At 43.3% G+C, this 21,288-nt stretch overlaps 1 protein-coding gene across 2 annotated transcripts in view; it reads left to right on the forward strand.

Annotated features, from left to right (window-relative positions):
• The window catches only part of ENOPH1 (enolase-phosphatase 1), a 35,900-nt gene that overhangs the window by 8,554 nt on the left and 6,058 nt on the right, over positions 1-21,288 (forward strand). For both annotated transcript variants that reach the window (XM_050790168.1, XM_050790167.1), the window contains exons 2-5: positions 10,832-10,933; positions 13,674-13,876; positions 17,599-17,731; positions 20,214-20,337. In XM_050790168.1, the coding sequence (XP_050646125.1) occupies positions 10,832-10,933; positions 13,674-13,876; positions 17,599-17,731; positions 20,214-20,337 (562 nt within the window). The remainder of the gene's footprint in view (positions 1-10,831; positions 10,934-13,673; positions 13,877-17,598; positions 17,732-20,213; positions 20,338-21,288) is intronic.

A 21,288-nucleotide genomic window follows, 5' to 3' on the forward strand; every position in this document is an offset into this window, starting at 1 on the left:
ATAGAGATAAAGAAGAGTAGTGAAAGCCCTGATATGCTCCTACCACCCAGAGGTGACCATTAAGAGTTTGGTGAATATTCCTTCTGTTTTTTTCCCTAGGTACATAGTAAAGTCATAGAGATCTTTGAAAGATATATAGTCAGACTGATTGAGTAAAAGGGGTTGGACATGGTGGCTCACACCTGTAATCCCAGCATTTTGAAAGGCCGAGGCAAGGAGATTACTTGAGTCCAGCAGTTCAAGACCAGCCTGGGCAACATAGGGAGACCCCATCTCTACAAAGAATAAAAAATTGGCTGGACATGGTGGTGTGCACCTATAATCCCAGCTACTCAGGAGGCTGAGGTGGGAGGATCACTTGAGCCCAGGAGGTAGACTGTGGTGAGCCATGATTGTGCTACTGCATTCCAGCCTAGGTGACAGAGCTGGAATGCAGTGGCATGATCAAAAAAATAAATAACAATTTTTAAACGGGGCACCAATTTTAAGCTATAACCCCTATATTTTAAATACATAGGCTGGATTTTATCTTGCTCATACAGACTTAAAATGATACCCTGTGTTTAGCCCTGAAAAGTGCTTGCTTCTTTGTCTGATGGGTCTTAACATTTTCTATCCTTACAGCTTACCCTGTGTTACCACTCCACTAAAGAAAAAAGAGTATTCTTTTTTACAATAAAAGGTTATTTCTATATGAAACTTTGAATTTCACATTTATCAACTCATTTTATTTTCAAAATTGGTTTTGGTGGAGGTGCAGGTCAGAAGAGGAATGGAAACCAACCCGCCCTAATCCTATTGCACCATTTTCCCATCAGCTCACTAAAGAGTTGTGTGGAAACTTGGTAGCTTTATCCTCAGAGGCCTTCCTGGCTCCTCTCTGGACCTTTCCTAGGTGACACCATTTCAGGAAAATGGGTTTCTTTTCGAAGACAGAACATGTTTAGGACAGAAGGGGGTTGTTTGCCTTCTACGTATGTGCATGAGGGGTTCATTTCTTAGCTTGATTTTCTTTCCAGTGATTCATAATGTGACCTTCTAACAAGTTCATTTTCTTAAGTCTAAAAAGTGTGGACCTGATACCCCTTTACTGAGTAAAGAGAAACTAAGGCGTGCGGTTTGGAAACTAATGGTAATTTCAGCATTGAGACCTTGGGTGGGACTTTGGAGCTCACTATCAGAACAGTGTTTGACAGTTAAGCTTGTGTATACTTGGACTCCAAGAGACTCGATAACTCCCTGGGCTGGTCTCGTATGGGTCCAAGTCGTTGTAAGTTCAGGAAGCTAATTAGATCCCTTTGATGGGGGTAAAGATGTTCATCCCCTGATCTGATAGGGGGTAGATTCCAGGGATCTGACTCTACAAACTCAAAAAGAAAGACCTGATTGATAAACTGTAATCCCAGTTTGTTAATTTGTACTTAAACTTTATGTGCCTTTGAAAAATGGAGGAAGTAGGAGCTCCTATTTCATAGGGTTATTATGAAGATTAAAATGACATTATTCAGGCCATGCATTATCAGTAAGTTGAGTAAATTTTGAATGCTTCCTGGTGGCAGTGGTGAGAAGTGATTGGATCTGAATACATTTTGAAGGTAGAACTGATGGAATTTGCTGATGGATTGGTTGGATGTGGAGTTTGAGAGAAAGAGGAGTCAAAGATGACTCTAAGGTTTTTGGCCTGAGCATCTAGAAGGATGGCTCTGTCATTTACTGTGATGTGGATATGTAGGGGGAGAAGGAGGATTAAGGGATGGAATCAAGAGTGTGGTTTCAGACGTGTTTAGTTTGAGATACTTAATAGACATCCAAGTGGGGATATTGGGTAGGCATTTGGAAAAGGTCCAAGCCAAAGGTAAGAATTTGGGGATCATTAGTATAAATGGTATTTAAAGTCATGGAATTAGATAAGATCACAAAGGAGTGATTATTTTTTTTTTTTTTTTTTTTTTTTTGAGACGGAGTCTCGCGCTGTCACCCAGGCTGGAGTGCAGTGGCCGGATCTCAGCTCACTGCAAGCTCCGCCTCCCGGGTTCACGCCATTCTCCTGCCTCAGCCTCCCGAGTAGCTGGGACTACAGGCGTCCGCCACCTCGCCCGGCTAGTTTTTTGTATTTTTTTTTTAGTAGAGACGGGGTTTCACCATGTTAACCAGGATGGTCTCGATCTCCTGACCTCGTGATCCGCCCGTCTCGGCCTCCCAAAGTGCTGGGATTACAGGCTTGAGCCACCGCGCCCGGCCAGGAGTGATTATTAGGTAGAAAAGAGAAGTGCTTGTCATACTAAGTGCTCAGTAAATGTTGGCAATTACTCCCATTACTATAACTTCTTGAATTATTATTGCTGATACTTTATAGGAAATGTTACAGAACTGCTGGGTGAACCATAATCTCTCATTTTCTTAGTATGAAACCTCTTTGGGGAATCAAAGCTATATTAGAAATTTCCATAAAGAATATGCTGTCAAGATCCAGGGAGTTAGATGATCCTAGTGAGTAGTGTTCCTTGAAGTCATTCATCCGTGAGAGCTGGATGGCTTCAGGTGTTGGGGTTTGATAGGCCTGGGTTTGAGTCCTGGCTTTACTCTGCACCCGCAGTGAAACGTCTTTGAACCTCAGTTTCTTCATCTATGAAAAAGGGCTTACCTTGCAAGGATGTTAGGCAGATTCAAGGAGATGAATGTGAATGCCTTCTTTTCCCCTCCACTGTTAAGGACTAGGACTCTGGGCCAGTCAGTTTCCCTCTCTGGAACTCATTGGAGATAATGGAGATATTCTGTCTCTTTTGTGCTGCTGCTTAAAACCTTACTCCAATTACTAGCCCTTCTGTACTGATAACCATCCTTTGTTCAGTGTGATTCATTGCACTTAATTAGATAACAGCATATCTTTTGTTAATTATAATTTAATCTCCTTAATGGGATTATCTTTTGTCTTATCAGCACAACATTGATTGATTCATTTTGAATGCACATGTGAAATCTGATGTTCATTCCTAAGGTTTCAGTTTTCAACTTACATCCCTTGTGTGGGTCCAGCCCTGTTTACCCCCATGAAGATGAGGACAGTAGGATTTTAATTCCTGAGACCATGTGGCAGCCAGAACACAGAAACTTCTTGATAGCTCCTACTATGGTCTTCAGGAAGCCTATTTGAGGAGCAATTCTAACACCACAACTGCTGAAACTATCTGGCAGATAGCATGGACCACTCCAAGAAGTAGCAATTTTCATTGTTAAAAGTATTTAAACTAAGCTTGGTGTATTAGTCTGTTCTCATGCTGCTAATAAATACATACCTGAGACTGGGTAGTTGATAAAGGAAAGAGGTATAATGAACTCACAGTTCCACATGGCTGGGGAGGCCTCATGATCACGGTGGAAGACAAAGAGCAAAGGGACGTTTTACATGGTGGCAGGCAAGAGGGCATGTTCAGGGGAGCTCTCCTTTATAAAACCATCAGATTGCCGAGCGCGGTGGCTCACGCCTGTAATCCCAGCACTTTGGGAGGCCGAGGCGGGTGGATCATGAGGTCAGGAGATCAAGACCATCCTGGCTAACATGGTGAAACCCTGTCTCTACTAAAAATACAAACAATTAGCTGGATGTGGTGGCGGGCACCTGTAGTCCCAGCTACTCCGGAGGCTGAGGCAGGAGAATGGCGTGAACCTGGGAGGCGGAGCTTGCAGTGAGGCGAGATTGCGCTACTGCACTCCAGCCTGGGTAACAGAGCGAGACTCCCATCTCAAAAAATAAATAAAATAAAATAAAACCATCAGATCTTGTGACAGTTATTTACTCCCAGCACTTTGAGAGGTTGAGATGGGAGGATCACTTAAGCCCAGGAGTTCAAGACCCGCCTGGGCAATGTAGTGAGACTCTGTCTCTACAAAAAGAAGAAGAAGAAAAAAAACAGTAAATTAAAAAAACCTAATATATTACATTCTCCTAATATTATCACAGACATCTGACAGTAAACATCTGTGGGAAGACTGCATGGGAAGGCTAACTTTAATAGAGAAAGATGCTAGGTGGCAAGATCATCAAAGTAAGTGTATTTGAGCCAGGGAAGAAAAGTGGCTCAGCACAAATGTGGTTCTTCAGATTGATCATAGTATAGCTGATTCACTACCTGTGCTGATAAGCTCTGTTCTGTTGAAGTCACAGTCTAGTCACTCTGATTGGAATTTGGATTTTGCTAAATTCCTCAGTCATACTGCCTCAGATAACTGGCTCTTCTTGTCCGTTGCATGTAATTTCCCGTAATTTTATTCTCTGGATACAGCCTTTAATTATTTTTCTTTGTAGGGGGTGATTTTGTTTAAAACACTGTCAGCAGGCCAGCTTGGTGGTGGCTCCTGTAATCCCAGCACTTTGGGAGGCCAAAATGGGGGGATCTCAGAGGTCAGGAATTCAAGACCAGCTGGCCAACATGGAGAAACCCCGTCTCTACTAAAAATACAAAAATCAGCTGGGCGTGGTGGCGCACACCTGTAATTCCAGCTACTCAGGAGGCCAAGGCAGAATTGTTTGAACCCAGGAGGTGGAGGTTGCAGTGAGCTGAGATCGCACCACTGTATTCCACCCTGGCTGACAGAGCAAGACTGTCTCAGAAAAAAAAGAGAAAAAAGAAAAGCACTGTCGGCAATCTCTGATTTTTTTTTTTAACATTTAATTTTGCTAACTTTTTGCACTATTAAGGTTGTACATTTTTATTGTAGAAAAGAGATACGCAAAAAAGTTTCTTTTAATGTCATAACCCAGAGAGAACCTTTGTAAACATTTTTCATGTTCTCTTATATTTTGTTCAGTGTGTTAAATATCCCCCTAAATAAGATTATGCTTTACATACTGTTTGTAACCTGTTTTATTAATTGTTTGTATGATGTGATTTATATTTAGGAACCATCAAGCCACTTAATTTTGTTTGTTGTTGTTGAGACAGAGTCCTGCTCTATCGCCCAGGCTGGCATGCAGTGGCGTGATCTTGGCTTACTGCGACCTCTGCCTCCTGGGTTCAAGCAATTCTCGTGTCTGGGATTACAGGCGCCAGCCACCACACCTGGCTAAGTTTTTGTTTTTAGTAGAGACGGGGTTTCACCATGTTGGCCAGGCTGATCTCAAACTCGTGACCTCGAGTGATCGCTGGCCTTGGCCTCCCACAGTGCTGGGATTACAGGTGGAGCCACCGAGCCCGGGCCTATGTCTCTATTAATGTTAGAGAATAAAAAGCAAAATAAATTTATGTGGGGCTGGGCATGGTGGCTCATGCCTGTAATGCCAGCACTTTGGGAGGCTGCGGTAGGATGATTGCCTGAGTCCAGGAGCTTGAGATGAGCCTGGCCAACGTGGCGAAACCCCATCTCTAGTAAAAATTTAAAAAATTAGCTGGGTGTGGTGGCTCATACCTGTAGTCCTGACTACTCAGGAGGCTGAGGTGGGCGGATCACCTGAGCCCAGGAGGCGGAAGTTGCAGTGAGCCAAGATCATGCCACTGCACTCCAAAAAAAAAAAAAGAAATAATAGCCCACCAATGGGGGCCGGGTGCGGTGGCTCACGCCTGTAATCCCAGCACTTTGGGAGGCGGAGGCAGACGGATCACGAGGTCAGGAGATGGAGACCATCCTGGTCAACACAGTAAAACCCCATCTCCACTAAAAATATACAAAATTAGCCGGGTGTGGTGGCAGGTGTCTGTAGTCCCAGCTACTCGGGAGGCTGAGGCAGGAGAATGGTGTGAACCCGGGAGGCAGAGCTTGCAGTGAGCCGAGATCGCCCCACTGCACTCCAGTCTGGGCGACACAGCCAGACTCCGTCTCAAAAAAACAAACAAAAAAAAATAGCCCACCAATATTGCCTTTGTGTTGTTTAATTTGTTTTCTAAAGAATATTAAGTTCTCAAGTACTATAAATCATTTGCGTTGTATAGTTCCCTTGGAGGGCTTTTAATATTTATTATTTTTTGAGACAGTCTGCCCGTGTCACAGACTGGAGTACAGTGGTGTGATCTGGGCCCACTACAACTTCTGCTTCCGGGTTCAAGTGATTCTCCTGCCTCAGTCTCCCAAGTAGCTGGGATTACAGGCTGGTGCCACCGCGTCCAGCCTTGGAAAGCTTTTTTTTTTTTTTTTTTTTTTTTTTTTTTTGTGGGAGACGGAGTCTCTCTGTGTCGCCCAGACTGGAGTGCAGTGTTGCGATCTCAGCTCACTGCAAGGTCCATCTCCCGGGTTCACACCATTCTCCTGCCTCAGCCTCCCGAGTAGCTCGGACTACAGGCGCCCGCCACCGCGCCCGCCACCACACCCGGCTAATTTGTTGTATTTTTAGTAGAGACGGGGTTTCACAGTGTTAGCCAGGATGGTCTCAATCTCGTGACCTCGTGATCCCTCCCAAAGTGTTGGGATTACAGGCGTGAGCCACCGCGCCCTGTTGGAAAGCTTTTAAAGTAGTTTGTTTATGTAGCTGTATTCTCAGCACTATTCTTTTCTTTCTTTCTTTCTTTCTTTTTTTTTTTTTTTTTTGAGAGGGAGTCTCACTCTGTCACCCAGGCTGCAGTGCAGTGGCATCTCAGCTCACTACAACCTCCGCCTCCGGGGTTCAAGCGTTTCTCTTGCCTCAGCCTCCTGAGGAGCTGTGACTATAGGCGCGCACCACCACGCCCCGACTAATTTTTGTATTTTTAGTAGAGACGGGATTTCACTATGTTGGCCTGGCCTCTCAGCACAATTTTTAGGAGGTACCTTTTATTACCTGTTTTATTCAAAGGAGATAAGTAAATATTGTAACAACAGTTTGATTTTTTTTTGAGACGGAGTCTCGCTCTGTCGCCCAGGCTGGAGGGCAGTGGCCGGATCTCAGCTCACTGCAAGCTCCGCCTCCCGGGTTCCCGCCATTCTCCTGCCTCAGCCTCCCGAGTAGCTGGGACTACAGGCGCACGCCACCTCGCCCTACTAGTTTTTTTTGTATTTTTTAGTAGAGACAGGGTTTCACTGTGTTTCACTGTGTTAGCCAGGATGGTCTCGATCTCCTGACCTCGTGATCCGCCCGTCTCGGCCTCCCAAAGTGCTAGGATTACAGGCTTGAGCCACCGCGCCCGGCCACTAACAGTTTGATTTTTACTAATTCTATGACCTTTTCATTAAAACAACCACGTGACCATAAAGCATATCCGTAGGCCGGGCGCGGTGGCTCACGCCTGTAATCCCAGCACTTTGGGAGGCGGAGGCAGACGGATCACGAGGTCAGGAGATCGAGACCATCCTGGCTAACACTCTGAAACCCCGTCTCTACTAAAAATACAAAAAATTAGCCGGGCGTGGTGGTGGGCGCCTGTAGTCCCAGCTACTTGGGAGGCTGAGGCAGGAGAATGGCGTGAACCCGGGAGACGGAGCTTGCAGTGAGCCGAGATGGCGCCACTGCACTCCAGCCAGGGCTACGGAGGGAGACTCCGTCTCAAAAAAAAAAAAAAAAAAAAAAAAACATATCCATATTTGAACTTCTAAACATTTACAAGGCAACTAATGTATTTTTTTTGGGGGGGGGGAGTGGGGACGGAGTCTTGCTCTGTCGCCTAGGCTGGAGTGCTGAGGCGCAATCTCGGCTCACTGCAAGCTCCGCCTCCTGGGTTCACGCCATTCTCCTGCCTCAGCCTCCCGAGTAGCTGGGACTACAGGCGCCCACCACCACACCCGGCTAATTTTTTGTATTTTTAGTAGAGACGGGGTTTCACCGTGTTAGCCAGGGTGGTCTCGATCTCCTGACCTTGTGATCCTCCCTCCTCGGCCTCCCAAAGTGCTGGGATTACAGGCGTGAGCCACTGCGCCCGGCCAAGGCAACTAATGTAATTAGATCTTCAAAATTTCTTGGCTCTTTCAGTAAGCTATCACTGAGCTGTGTAGAGTAATATAAATTGCTGCTTGCACAGTGTCCCCTGTAACATCTAGTGGAATTTAATCATATTCCCCTACAAGGCAAATAACTCTAGTTCTATAGGCTTTTGTTGTATGTACTGCTAAATCACGGTAACTCCTTAAGTGCCTGGTGTACTGAAAATATTCCCACGTTTATTTGTAGAATCCTGAGTTTATTGTAGCATATTTGTCATACTATAGTGTTCTGAAATTATCTGTAAGTGGATTATAATGAAGATAAAACATTTATCATCAATGGGTACGGTGGTTTATGCCTGTAATCCTAGCACTTTGGGAGGCTGAGGCGGGATGATTGCTTAAGCTCAGGAGTCAAGACCAGCCTGAGCAACATAGCGAGATCTTGTCTTTACAAAAAAATTTTTTAAAAATTGGCAAGGCATGGTGATGCACACCTGTAATCCTGGCTACTCAGGAGGCTGAGGTGGGAGGATCTCTTGAGTCCAGGAGTTCTAGACAGCAGTGAGCTGTGATTGTCACCACTGCATTCCAGCCTGGGTGACAGATCAAGACTCTGTCTCAAAAAACAAAAATTCTTATAATCTATGATAGCACATGCCAGGCTATTTTATAAGTAACTTGAAGGCATTGTATTTGTCTTACAGATATTCTCAATAAGTATGTTTAAAGATTGGATAAAATTTTCATAATTTAGTTGATTATTCCATGTACATACATTTATGCAGTAACCCTTTTGCACTAAAATAGTACAGTCTGCTAACATGTTGACTGCAAATAATTTTTTTTTTTTTTTGAGTAGGAGTCTCGCTCTGTCACCCAGGCTGGAGTGCAGTGGTGCAATCACAGCTCACTGTAGCCTCAACCTCCTGGGTCAAGTAATTCTCCTGTCTCAGCCCCTCCAAGTAGCTGGGACTACAGATGTGCATCGCCAGCCCAGCTAGCTCTTTAATTTTTGTGGAGACAGGGTCAGGCTGGTTTTGAACTCCTGGATTCAAGTGGTCTTCCTGCCTTGGCCTCCCAAAGTGCTGGGATTACAGGCATGAGCCACCATGCCTGGCAGCAAATAATATTTATAGTCCAGATGTTATACTAAATTCTAGCTTTGTGTGATGACTCAGTACAGTGGCGCATTTTATAGATGAGGGGAGGGGCATATTGGATGATCAGGAAGGAACTCTAAAGTAATCTCCAACTTCTAAAGCTGTTCCCAAATGTTCAGTATTGTTTGAAACCTTGCACCTTTTATTTCCTTGAGTTCTCTGAGAAGATTGGCTATGGTTCGTAACTCCAGTGTCCTGCTCTCTGTAGGTTCTCAGGAAAGTTGAATTAATAAGTTGGTTCTGCTTGTGATTTATCTTCTGGGAACTTCTCTGCTATTATTTATCATGAAATTTGGGTGATCCTTGCTCAGTTTAACTGTGTGTGCTGGAGAATATGTTAAGAATATATTGCCAGGCACAGTGACTCACGCCTATAATCCCAGCACTTTAGGAGGCTGAGGCCAGTGGATCATTTGAGGTCAGGAGTTCAAGACCAGCCTGGCCAACATGGTGAATCCCTATGTCTACTAAAAATACAAAAATTAGCCAGGTGTGGTGGCAGTTGCCGTAATCTCAGCTACTTGGGAGGCTGAGGCAGGAGGATCTCTTGAACCCGGGAGGCGGAAGGAGGTTGCAGTGAGCCAAGATCTGCAGTGAGCCGAGATCTCACCACTGCGCTCCAGCCTGGGCAACAAAGCAAGTCTCCATCTCAAAAAAAAAGAAAAAAAAAAAGAATGTATTAAGTGGTAAGATATCAGGTGCCTTCCATTAGACAGTCCAGTCCTCCAGTGACTTTGCCTCATATTATTCCTGTGTAGCAAATGAGAAAACTGGCTCAGGAGCATAAGTTATTTGAACACAGCTAGTAAAAAGAAGAGGTAGAAGCCTGACTGGGAAAGAAATTCCTAATGCATGGATTACTGACAGGTTATTTATTACTGAATTGTTTTGTGTATCTTTTTTTTTTTTTTTTTTTTTTTGAGACGGAGTCTCGTTCTGTCCCCCAGGCTGGAGTATAATGGTGGGATCTCGGCTCACTGCAACCTTCGCCTCCCAGGTTCAAGTAATTCTCCTGCCTCAGCCTCCCGAGTACCTGAGATTACAGGTGCCCGCCACCACATCTGGCTAATTTTTGTATTTTTAGTAGAGACAGGGTTTCACCATGTTGGCCAGACTGGTCTTGAACTCCTGACCTCAGGTGATCCGCCCACCTCGGCCTCCCAAAGTGCTAGGATTACAGACGTGAGGCACCACGTCCGGCTGCATGTCACTTTCTTATAGGATACTCCAAAGGTAGTCTGGTTACCAAGAAAGAGTCATGGTGATCAAGTTTGTTTGTTTGTTTGTTTTTAAATACTTGTCATGCATGGGTACCATTCTTTTCAGCAGATTATTTGAGTGATATGTACAATAACGTGGTATGCATTGGGGATATAGCTGTGAGCAAGACACACTTGATCCATGTACTCAAGGACCTTTGGTCTAGCCATCTAGTTCCATAGTTGGGAGACTTTTTCTGTAAAGGACAAGACAGTGAAGATTTTACGCTTTGCAGGCCCTATGGTCTTGGTTGCAAATACTGAATTCTGCCATTGTGATGTAAAAGTAGCCACAGACATTATTTAAATAAATGAGTGTGGCTGTGTTCCAATAAAACTTCATTTACAAAAATAGGCAGTGGACTTGATTTGGTCTGCAGGTTGTAGTTTGCCAACTCTTGGTCTAGTTTATTTGTTTCTTGGCCTCTGTCTCTCTTTCTTGCTCTTATATTCACAGCAGCAATTTTTATAAAGAGTTCCATTGATTTATTTGTTACAGTTATGTAAGGTAAGATTGTGGAAGAACTGGATCTTGCACAACTGATACAAGCTAACTCTTGTATTTTCTTTTACTCTTTTATCCAGGACATTTTATTTCCTTACATCGAAGAAAATGTTAAAGAGTATCTGCAGACACATTGGGAAGAAGAGGAGTGCCAGCAGGATGTCAGTCTTTTGAGGAAACAGGTTGGAACATTTCTGGCTTACATTCCCAAGTGTCTTAGAAATGAGAGTACCTGGAGATTTAGAACATGCTATGAGCATTTTGTAAAATAAGTGCCCTGGTTTGATAAGGGATGGAAGTTGCAGTGACTTAGTGAGTTGCCTGCTTAGGAATTCACAGTACATAATTAAAGGCTGGATCATGTCAGTTTGTTGTTTCTGGAGTTGCTCTTTGTTTTTTTTCTTTCTTTTTCTTTCTTTTTTTTTTTTTTTTTTTTTGAGATGATGTCTCGCTTTGTCGAACAGGCCGGAGTGTGGTGGTGCGATCTTAGCTCACTGCAACCTCTGCTTCCTGGGTTCAAGCGATTCTCCTCCCTCAGCCTCCCGAGTAGCTGGGACTACAGGCGCCTGCCACCATGCCCAGCTAATTTTTTGTATTTTTAGTGGGGATTGGGTTTCACCTCATTGGACAGGCTGGTCTAGAACTCCTGATTTCAAGTGATCCACCCTCCTCGGCCTCCCAAAGTGCTGGGATTACAGGCATGAGCTTACCACCCCCAGCCCACCCAGAAAGGGCTTAAGTTTACAAATATATGGCATTTTTAGGCAATTTAAATAGCTCTAGAAATAGGCAACTCTAGGCTGGGCATGGTGGCTCACACCTGTAATCTCAGCACTTTGGGAGACTGAGGTGGGTGGATCACTTGAGGTCAGGAGATTGAGACCAGCCTGGCCAAAATGGTGAAACCCTGCCTCTACTAAAAATAAAAAAATTAGCTGGATGTGGTGGCAGGCACCTGTAGTCCTGGCTCCTTGGGAGGCTGAGGCAGGAGAATTGCTTGAACGTGGGAGGCGAAGGTTGTAGTGAGCCGAGATGGCGCCACTGTACTCTAGCCTGGGCTACAGAGCAAGACTCTGTCTCAAAAAAAAAAAAAAAAAAAAAAAAAAAAAAAGTCCTTCCTGGGTAGAATGCAAAAGGTTTTGAGCAGTCTCTACATTTTTTATTAACATCTCTATATTAGTCTGTTCTTACATTGCTGTAAAGAAATACCTGAGAGTGGGTAATTTTTAAGAAAAGAGGTTTAATTGGCTCACAGGTCTACAGGCTATACAGGAAACATAGTGGCATCTGCTTCTGGGGAGACCTCAGGAAGCTTCTAGTCATGATGAAAGGCAAAGCAGGAGCAGGCGTCTCACATGGTGAAAGTTAGGAGCAAGAGAGTGGGGAGGGGAGGTGCTACATACTTTAAAACAGCCTGAACTCATTATTGCGAGGACAGCATCAAGGGGGATGGTGCTAAATAAACCATTCATGAGAAGTCTATCTCCGTGATCTAGTCACCTCCCACTAGGCCTCACCTCCAACATTGAGGATTACATTTCAATGTGCAATTTGGGCAGGGACACACATCCAAGCTACGTCATTCTCCGTGACAGTACTTCATCATTTTGCACTCCCTCCTTCCTCACTGCAGGCCCCTGCTGCCCCCTCTCCAGTGCTCCTGGGTCCTCACACCCACACTCCTTTTCCAGACTCCTCACCCCAGCTCACTCTGACCCAGCCCTCATACCTCCTTTGGTCTCCTGTGCTTTGTTCTGCTCTCTTCCCACCAGTCATCAGTCTGTCTTTTCCTTCCGCATTGTGTGCTACGGAACTCCTGCTCTGTTGTTTTTCTTGTTAAAATTGCTTCAATGGCAAAGATCTTAAAAGGTCTGCAGAGCTAACTCACTGGCAGTTATTTTCTAGTTAGTTCTATATTGGATACTGTGGAATGCTCTCTGTAGGTGTTTTACTGTTAGGAATTAGGATTCGAAATGTAGTTATGTCCTTTGGGCATGGAATATTTGGGTTTGTTTAATTTTCTGGATAACTCAGGTTAATCTGAAATACAATGAGTCCTTACTTAATGTTGTTTTTAGGTTCTTGGAAACTGACTTTAAGTGAAATGGCACTTAAATTTCAATTTTCAATTTTAAACCAACTATAACAAAACCAATTTTTTTCCCCACATAAATGTTATAACAAAATGATGTTGAAGGAAATGACATTATTTGAGAAGGTCATGTCACTTGAAGTCACAGTTTCCAAGCACCTTTTGAGGATGCTTTTGATGATGTTAAATGAGGACTTACTTTACTTTCCTCCCTTACCTTTTTTTGTTGTCAAAACCTCGTTGAAACATACATACATAGTCCCCCATTATTGTATATAAATATGTATATATGTATCTTTAGAAATTGGACTGCTTTGTCACAAGGTCATTGTTCTAAGTGGCTATTAGGATTTTTGCAAGATGTGGGAGATCATAGGAGACTGAATGTGAACCAACCTCATTACTTCACTAGCTTCTTTTCACTGAATTCCAGGCATAAACTAATTTATGAGATTTTCTTTGTTTCTTTCTCAATTAGTTATAGTGCAGAGAAAATGATCAGATTGAGTTAAAATCCTGGTTTGTTGATCCCAGTAGTGAATCAACAAATCAAGTCTTAATTCTATCTTTATGTGCTCTCTCTTCTCATAAACAACATGCCTGTCAGTTTAAATTTCAGCTTTTAGCAAAAGGAAAGGTAATGCAAATTTATTAATCCACATTCTTTTAGGAATCATTTGTATCAGCTCCAAAGTATATGCTATTTCAATTTGCAGCCATACTAGGGCTAATGATGGAGAAAGTTGTTCTGCTGGGGTTTTGGGTCTCGTTTTAAATGACTCTTTTTTGAATAAGCAAAAAACAAACATCATGTTGTTTCTGACTTAAAGGCTGAAGAGGACGCCCACCTGGATGGGGCTGTTCCTATCCCTGCAGCATCTGGGAATGGAGTGGATGATCTGCAGCAGATGATCCAGGCCGTGGTAGATAATGTGTGCTGGCAGATGTCCCTGGATCGAAAGACCACTGCACTCAAACAGCTTCAGGGCCACATGTGGAGGGCGGCATTCACAGCTGGGCGCATGAAAGCAGAGTATGTGCTCGAGTCAGCCTAAACATTTCACCAGTCCCAAATCCAAATATGTTTTTTCACTAGTCCTCCCTTTCCAGCGTAAGTCACATGATTGGTAAAATAGATAAAAATCCACATTCTTCTTAAGTCTAACAAGTGAGCTTTGTTTCATTTTTTCAAAACTGGGCTAAAATATTTCAGCTGACTAGATTACCCGGACCTGCCTGTCTGGTCTTGTGGGTTGGTTGAAAGACTTGTCAAAGTCTCCGTTTAAAATAGCTTCCTAGAAAATGGTGATTTCCTTGAACTAAGTCATATTTGATTCTTAGCACATGAGTGACAGCTCTGTTGGGCTGCTTCCCTGGACTGTGAATTACCTGCTTTTTGCTCTATGAGACATAGGAAATTGTTTCCCCATCATGTTGAGGTTACTCAGAGGATGTCCTCACTACCACATTCTTCTTTGCTCTTTTGAGCAACTTAACAGATTCTTTGAGTCTTGGTTATGGAGTTCCTAAAAGCACTCCAGCCTGAGGAGACTTTGGAGTATTATACTACTGAGAAATTCTTGATTGATTCAGATAGGATCCCACTCTGTTGGCTGGAGTGCAGTGGCATGATCATGGCTCACTGCAGCCTTGACCTCCCCCAGTTCAGGTGATCCTCCCACCTCAGCCTCACAAGGAGCTGGGACTAGGCATATATCACTATGCCCGGCTAGTTTTTGTATTTTTAGTACAGATGGGGTTTTACCATGTTGCTCAGGCTGTTCTCAAACTTCTGGGCTTGAGCGATCTGCCTGCCTTGGCCTCCCAAAATGCTGGGGTTACAGACATGAGCAACCATACCTGGCCTATTTTTTTTTTTAGAGCTGGGGTCTTGCTCTGTGATCCACACTGGAGTGCAGTGGTGCCTTCATAGCTCATTGTAGCCTTCAAGTGATCCTCCCGCCTCAGCCTCCTGATTAGCTGGGACTGCAGGCATGCACCGCCACATTTTTGTAGAGGTGTGGTCTTGCTATGTTGTCCATACCATATTGCTGAGAAAGTCTTTTCATTTGTTTGTTTTTGTTTTTGCTTTGAGACCGATTCTTGCTCTTCACCCAGGCTGTAGTGCAGTGGTGCAATCTCAGCTCACTGCAACTTCCACCTACTGGGTTCAAGCGATTCTCCTGCCTCAGCCTCTGGAGTAGCTGGGATTACAGGCGCCTGCTACCATACTAATTTTTGTATTTTTAGTAGAGATGGGGTTTCACCATATTGGCAGGCTGGTCTTGAACTCCTGACCTCAAGTGGTCCACCCCGCCTCAGCCTCCAAAACTGCTAGGATTATAGGTATGAGCCACCTCTCCCAGCCTATTTTTGTTTTTGGAGACAGAGTCTTGCTCTGTTGTTCAGGATGGAGTGCATTGACATAATCTCAGCTCACTGCAACCTCCGCCTCCCGGGTTCAAGCAATTATTTGTATCTCAGCCTCCCAAACAGCAGGGATTACAGGCCACCACACCTGGCTAATTTTTTGTATTTTAGTAGAGACAGGGTATTACCATGTTGTCCAGGCTAGTCTTAAGCTCCTGAGCTCAGGGCAGCCTACCCACTTTGGCCTCCTATAAAGTGCTAGGATTACAGGCATGAGCCACTGTGCCCGGCCTGCTAAGAAATTTTTTTATTTTTTTTGAGACGGAGTCTCGTTCTGTTGCCCAGTGATCTCCGCTCGCTGCAAGCTCTGCCTCCCGGGTTCACACCATTCTCCTGCCTGAGTCTCCCGAGTAGCTGGGACTACAGGCACCCGCCACCACGCCCAGCTAATTTTTTGTATAGTAGAGACAGGGTTTCACCGTGTTAGCCAGTATGGTCTCTATCTCCTGACCTCGTGATCCGCCCACCTCGGCCTCCCAAAGTGCTGGGATTACAGGCGTGAGCCACCATGCCCAGCCGTGAAATTCTTAATAAGACTTTGCCTCTAAGGATTTTGGGCCACTGCCTGCTGTAAACCCTAAGATCCAAGATTGTTTCCAGCTGCGTATATTTCTTTTGTGTTTCTATCAAATGAGATGTTGTTTCTTTATGTACTTTACAAGGAGCTTCTACCTTTTAAAGGATAGACTGGAATTTCAGGATATGCCAGTGATCTGGGAATATCAGCCAGGTTCACTTTGTAAAGCACTCAAAAAAGTGGAGACAGGAGACTGTGCACCCGGTAGTTAGCCCTTACTTCTCTTCATCTTGGTTCCTTAATTATACAACTAACTGCTGAAGACAGGAGAAATCCTGTCTCCATGAGTGCAAACTAGTACTCAGAATAACATACTTATATGTCTACTGGTTTTGAATATGTTGATCTCTTTCCTTCAATTAGTGCAACATATTAAGCATGTTAATACATACAAAGCGGAAGACTCCACTGACATTTTCCAGGTAATTTTTTAAAGATGACTGGTTCTACAACCCAGGTTCTTTGTGCTTCTCTTTTCACCTTTCTCCTGTGATGTTAATTTCCTCCATGAATATGGAAGACACTGTGGAATTGGTAAAAGAGACAGTGTCAGAAGTCAGAAAAAGACACCTTTGGCTGACTGGTGTGAGATGGTACTAGTCTCAACTAATTTGTTACGTAATTTTTTTCCCCATATAATAAAACGTTGTTTTCTTAGTTCTCAAGAAATGCAGGCCAGGTGCAGTAGCTCACGCCTGTAATCCCAGCACTTCGGGAAGCTGAAGTGGGTGGATCACTTGAGTCGACGAGTTTGAGACCAGCCTGGGTGACGTGGCGAAGCACCATCTCTACAACAAATTAAAAAAAATAGGCCGGGCGTGGTGGCTCAAGCCTGTAATCCCAGCACTTTGGGAGGCCGAGACGGGCGGATCACAAGGTCAGGAGATCGAGACCATCCTGGCTAACCTGGTGAAACCCCGTCTCTACTAAAAAATACAAAAAACTAGCCGGGCGAGGTGGCGGGCGCCTGTAGTCCCAGTTACTTGGGAGGCTGAGGCAGAAGAATGGCGTAAACCCGGGAGGCAGAGCTTGCAGTGAGCTGAGATCCGGCCACTGCACTCCAGCCCGGGCGACAGAGCGAGACTCCGTCTCAAAAAAAAAAAAATATATATATATAGTTGGGGGTGGTAGCACCTGCTTGTAGTCCCAGCTACCTGGGAGGCTGAGGTGGGAGGATCACTTGAGCCCAGGAGGTGGAGGTTGCAATGAACTGAGATCACACCACTGCACTCCAGCCTAGGTGACAGAGCAAGACCCTGTCTCAAAATAAAAAAAGTAATTCCATTTTCTAGCTAATCATAAGTTTATAGCTTTGAGCCTTCAAACTTTGTTTTGATTATTTTGGGTGCAGATCTTTTTAAAAAAGCATTTCCATACTTTAACCTTTCTTTGTCATGAAGAACATCCGAAATTATATTATTGCTGTTGTTTGCTTTTTTGAGTTTTTTGGGAATTTAAAAAACACTTTCCCATTTCATCCTTTTATCTGTAGTCCCTTTTTACTGTCACTAGTGGCTGTCTGTTCAAAACTATCCTCCTTTCCACATAGATTGTTGCTTCTAACCTGCTGTGAGCCTGGAACTCGGACAATACGTTTATTAGAACTGCAGGAGTTTGTAGTCTCAGGGAGCTGCTTCTCAGGTTACCATTTGGGCACAAATAGAGAAACATATGGCATCTGTTTCGACAGGTTTTCGTCTGGCTAGATGAGGTGTTCCTGTATTTTAACTTAGTGGTCTTCCCTCTAGGTTCTTTGCAGATGTAGTTCCAGCAGTCAGGAAATGGAGAGAGGCCGGAATGAAGGTGTACATCTATTCCTCAGGGAGTGTGGAGGCACAGAAACTGTTATTTGGGCACTCTACGGAGGGAGATATTCTTGAGGTAGGTTACCTAGTTTACTTTGTTTTTTGATGCTATCAAAGCATGAAATAATGAATGTTAAAGAAAAACTAATTGGAACTAATAGAATGCTTTTTTTTTTGATTGTTTAAAGTTAGGTAAGAAGAAAATAATCACTTTTAATTATATTGTATTTACAGTTTCTTCTATATAAGGTTGTTACATAAAGTTTATTCTGTGTCTTCAAAAATAAAATCAGTTAGGATGCAAAACAGGATTGTGCAGTGCTGAGAAATACATAAAGACTTTTTGAATACAGCAGAGGACAAGGTACACTCATTTGTTTCTGGCTCTTTGAAGAAGTATAGATTTTGTTTAAGAAGAAACAGCATATTATAGGAGAACCAGGCACATTTTTAAATGTAGTGATAAGGTTGTCACCTGTTGCATTTCGTGTACATGAGAAAATTCTTGCTAGCCCCTCTGTGTCATCATCCCTGCGCCCCCTGGAGGATGGGGTGATCAATGAAAGAAGTGACTACATGTAGGGTTTTAAAAAGAAGTGCTGATTAGCTGAATGTAGACCAAACTTACAGTAGGTAACTTGAAATATAGACAACTTAAAATAGGTTACTTACAATAGGTAACTTGGCCAGATACTTTTTAAAAATAAATATTTACCAGCCAGGCGCGGTGGCTCACGCCTGTAATCCCAGCACTTTGGGACGCCAAGGTGGGTGGATCATGAGCTCAGGAGATTGAAACCATCCTGGCTAACATGGTGAAACCACGTCTCTACTAAAAATACAAAAAAAAAAAAAATTAGCCTGGCGTGATGGCAGGCGCCTGTAGTCCCAGCTACTCGGGAGGCTGATGCAGGAGAATGGCGTGACCCGGGAGGCGAGGCTTGCAGTGAGCAGAGATCGCGCCACTGCACTCCAGCCTGGGCGATAGAGTGAGACTCCCGTCTCAACAACAAAAAAAATTTTACTTATTTTAACCTACAATAGGTAACTGGAATATAGACTGAACTTGCAATTTTAACTTATAATAGGTAACTTGAATGTAGACCACACGTACAATAGGTTACTTACAGTAGGTAACTTGGCTAGAAAAGTTTTTAAAATAAGTATTTATTGAGTACCTATCATGTGCAAAGAACACTTTGGCTTTGGAGGTTGTCATATTGTAATTTTAGGATTTTCCTACTTTCTTATTTATTTATTTATTTATTTATTTTATTTTATTTTATTTATTTTTTTTTTTTGAGACGGAGTCTCGCTCTGTCACCCAGGCTGGAGTGCAGTGGCCGGATCTCGGCTCACTGCAAGCTCCGCCTCCCAGGTTCACGCCATTCTCCTGCCTCAGCCTCCCGAGTAGCTGGGACTATAGGCGCCCGCCACCTCGCCCGGCTAGTTTTTTGTATTTTTTAGTAGAGACGGGGCTTCACCGTGTTAGCCAGGATGGTCTCGATCTCCTGACCTCGTGATCCGCCCGTCTCGGCCTCCCAAAGTGCTGGGATTACAGGCGTGAGCCACTGCGCCCGGCCCTACTTTCTTATTTTTAAATCAAATATTAAATCAATAATGAAACCCTTTAATCCTTGGTGACTGTTCTCTTAATACAGATACAACTTCTTTTCTGCTCTCTCTGACAATCATGACAGGACAAAAGTACCTACTAAGTTCACTAATAAGAATTTTATTCTCTAGTTACTAAGTGAGGCAAACTGCGAGAAAAAGAAAATATGCAAAATCAATCTTGACTTTTAAAAAAAACCTTAAAATTACTTTTTATTTATTTATTTATTTATTTATTTATTTATTTATTTATTTTTAGCTTCCCATAGGCCAAACCCAGTTTGTCTTTGAGTGCTTACTATGCTTGTTTTTAGTTTGTGAAAAGTTCTGAAAACATTCAAAAAATCACATCTTAGTAACTGACCCTAAATATGGACTTATTTTAATGACTGTTGCTAAAATTAGCAAGTTACAGATTTGACTCCAATTGTTTCCAAGAGGGCAGAGACATAGATGAGCCCTTGGGTAGAATTTCAAAATGTTTTAATTAGAAAATGAGAATTTCTTGTAAGTAAAATAATAGCTTATTCATAAGGCAGGTTAGAGAAATTTTTTCATCATAAGATTAAAGGACAGTGTTCAGAATCTTTCATCAGGAGTAAAATTCAATCCAGTAAGTAGTTGGAGTGCAAATCATCTTTAAGGGTAGGATGTAGGGCATATTTATTTTAAGCTATTTCAGATGTAAAATGAATGCTAGTGAAAACCAGGTAGATTATAAAATGACCTTATGTATATTAAGCTGCTACTTTTCTTCTTCCAAATGTCTGTTGCCATAAAATCTTTTTTACTTTGTGTAGCCTCCATAAAGTTCCCTATTAAGTAGATTTTCAGTAAATACTGAACGAATGAAGTAACTGTGATTATCATGTGTTTCAGAGAAAGGCATGAGGGGCACTGCAAGTGTATTTGTATTGTCAGTCTTTTGCCTTCTATTTGTTCAGCTTGTCGATGGTCACTTTGATACCAAGATTGGACGCAAAGTGGAGAGTGAAAGTTACCGAAAGATTGCAGACAGCATTGGGTGCTCAACCAACAACATTTTGTTTCTGACAGATGTTACTCGAGGTGAGTAATAGACTTCTTATACTCCAGGATATGAACTGAGCCTGGCACTACAAATACATTGCTCTTTAAAGAAAGTCTATATGGGGATCGTTGAAAAATCAGTTTTACAGTTTTATATAAAGAAACAGTGTCTGGTTCATGTTTGAATTTAAAAAACAGACAAACAAAAAAAAACAGCAGTGAAGGTAGGCATGGTGGCTCATGCCTGTAATCCCAGCACTTTTGTGGTCTTAGGCAGGAGGATTGCTTGAACCCAGGAGTTCGACCCTAGCCTGGGAAACAATGTAAGACCCCTGTCTCTACAAAAAAATTCAGAAAGTTAGCTGGGTGTGGTGGCTCACTCCTGTGGTCCCAGCTGCATGGGAGGCTGAGGCAGCGGGATCAACTGAGCCCAGGAGGTCGAGGCTGCAGTGAGCCGTGTTTGCACCACTGCACTCCAGCCTGGGTGACAGGGCAAGACTGTCTCAAAAAAGAATGAACCAACTCTGGGGGTTGCACGTGGGGAAGTGGCATTGAAAAGACTAACTCTTCTCGTTTAACTCCTTGTCCATGATCTCCCACCTATTGCTATGCACACACACATACACATTATGACACAGGAAATTAACAAAGGAAGACTTACAGGAATTGTCATGGGAAGGAGCACGCAGGCGGAGGTGTGAGTATAAGGGGTGGTTAGTTGACAATAAAGTCACTGTAGACCTGCATCAAATGCGGTTAACAGTAGTAAGATCAGCTATATGCACCCAGCCAAAATAAAGAGAGAGAGAAAGAGAACTGTAATTAGCTTAAGCAATTTTGCCCATCGTTCCAATTGGTGCACTTCCCCATTGTGAGTAGGTGAGTCACCCCTGCCAGATGGTCTTCGTTCCCCAGGAATCTCTGAGGTTGTGAATCTCAGGCTTTGTTATACATGATTCACTTCAGAGATGTATATATTTTTTACTCAGC

The sequence above is a fragment of the Macaca thibetana genome, chromosome 5, assembly GCF_024542745.1.
Source record: "Macaca thibetana thibetana isolate TM-01 chromosome 5, ASM2454274v1, whole genome shotgun sequence".
In the NCBI taxonomy this organism is placed as follows: Eukaryota; Metazoa; Chordata; class Mammalia; order Primates; family Cercopithecidae; genus Macaca; species Macaca thibetana.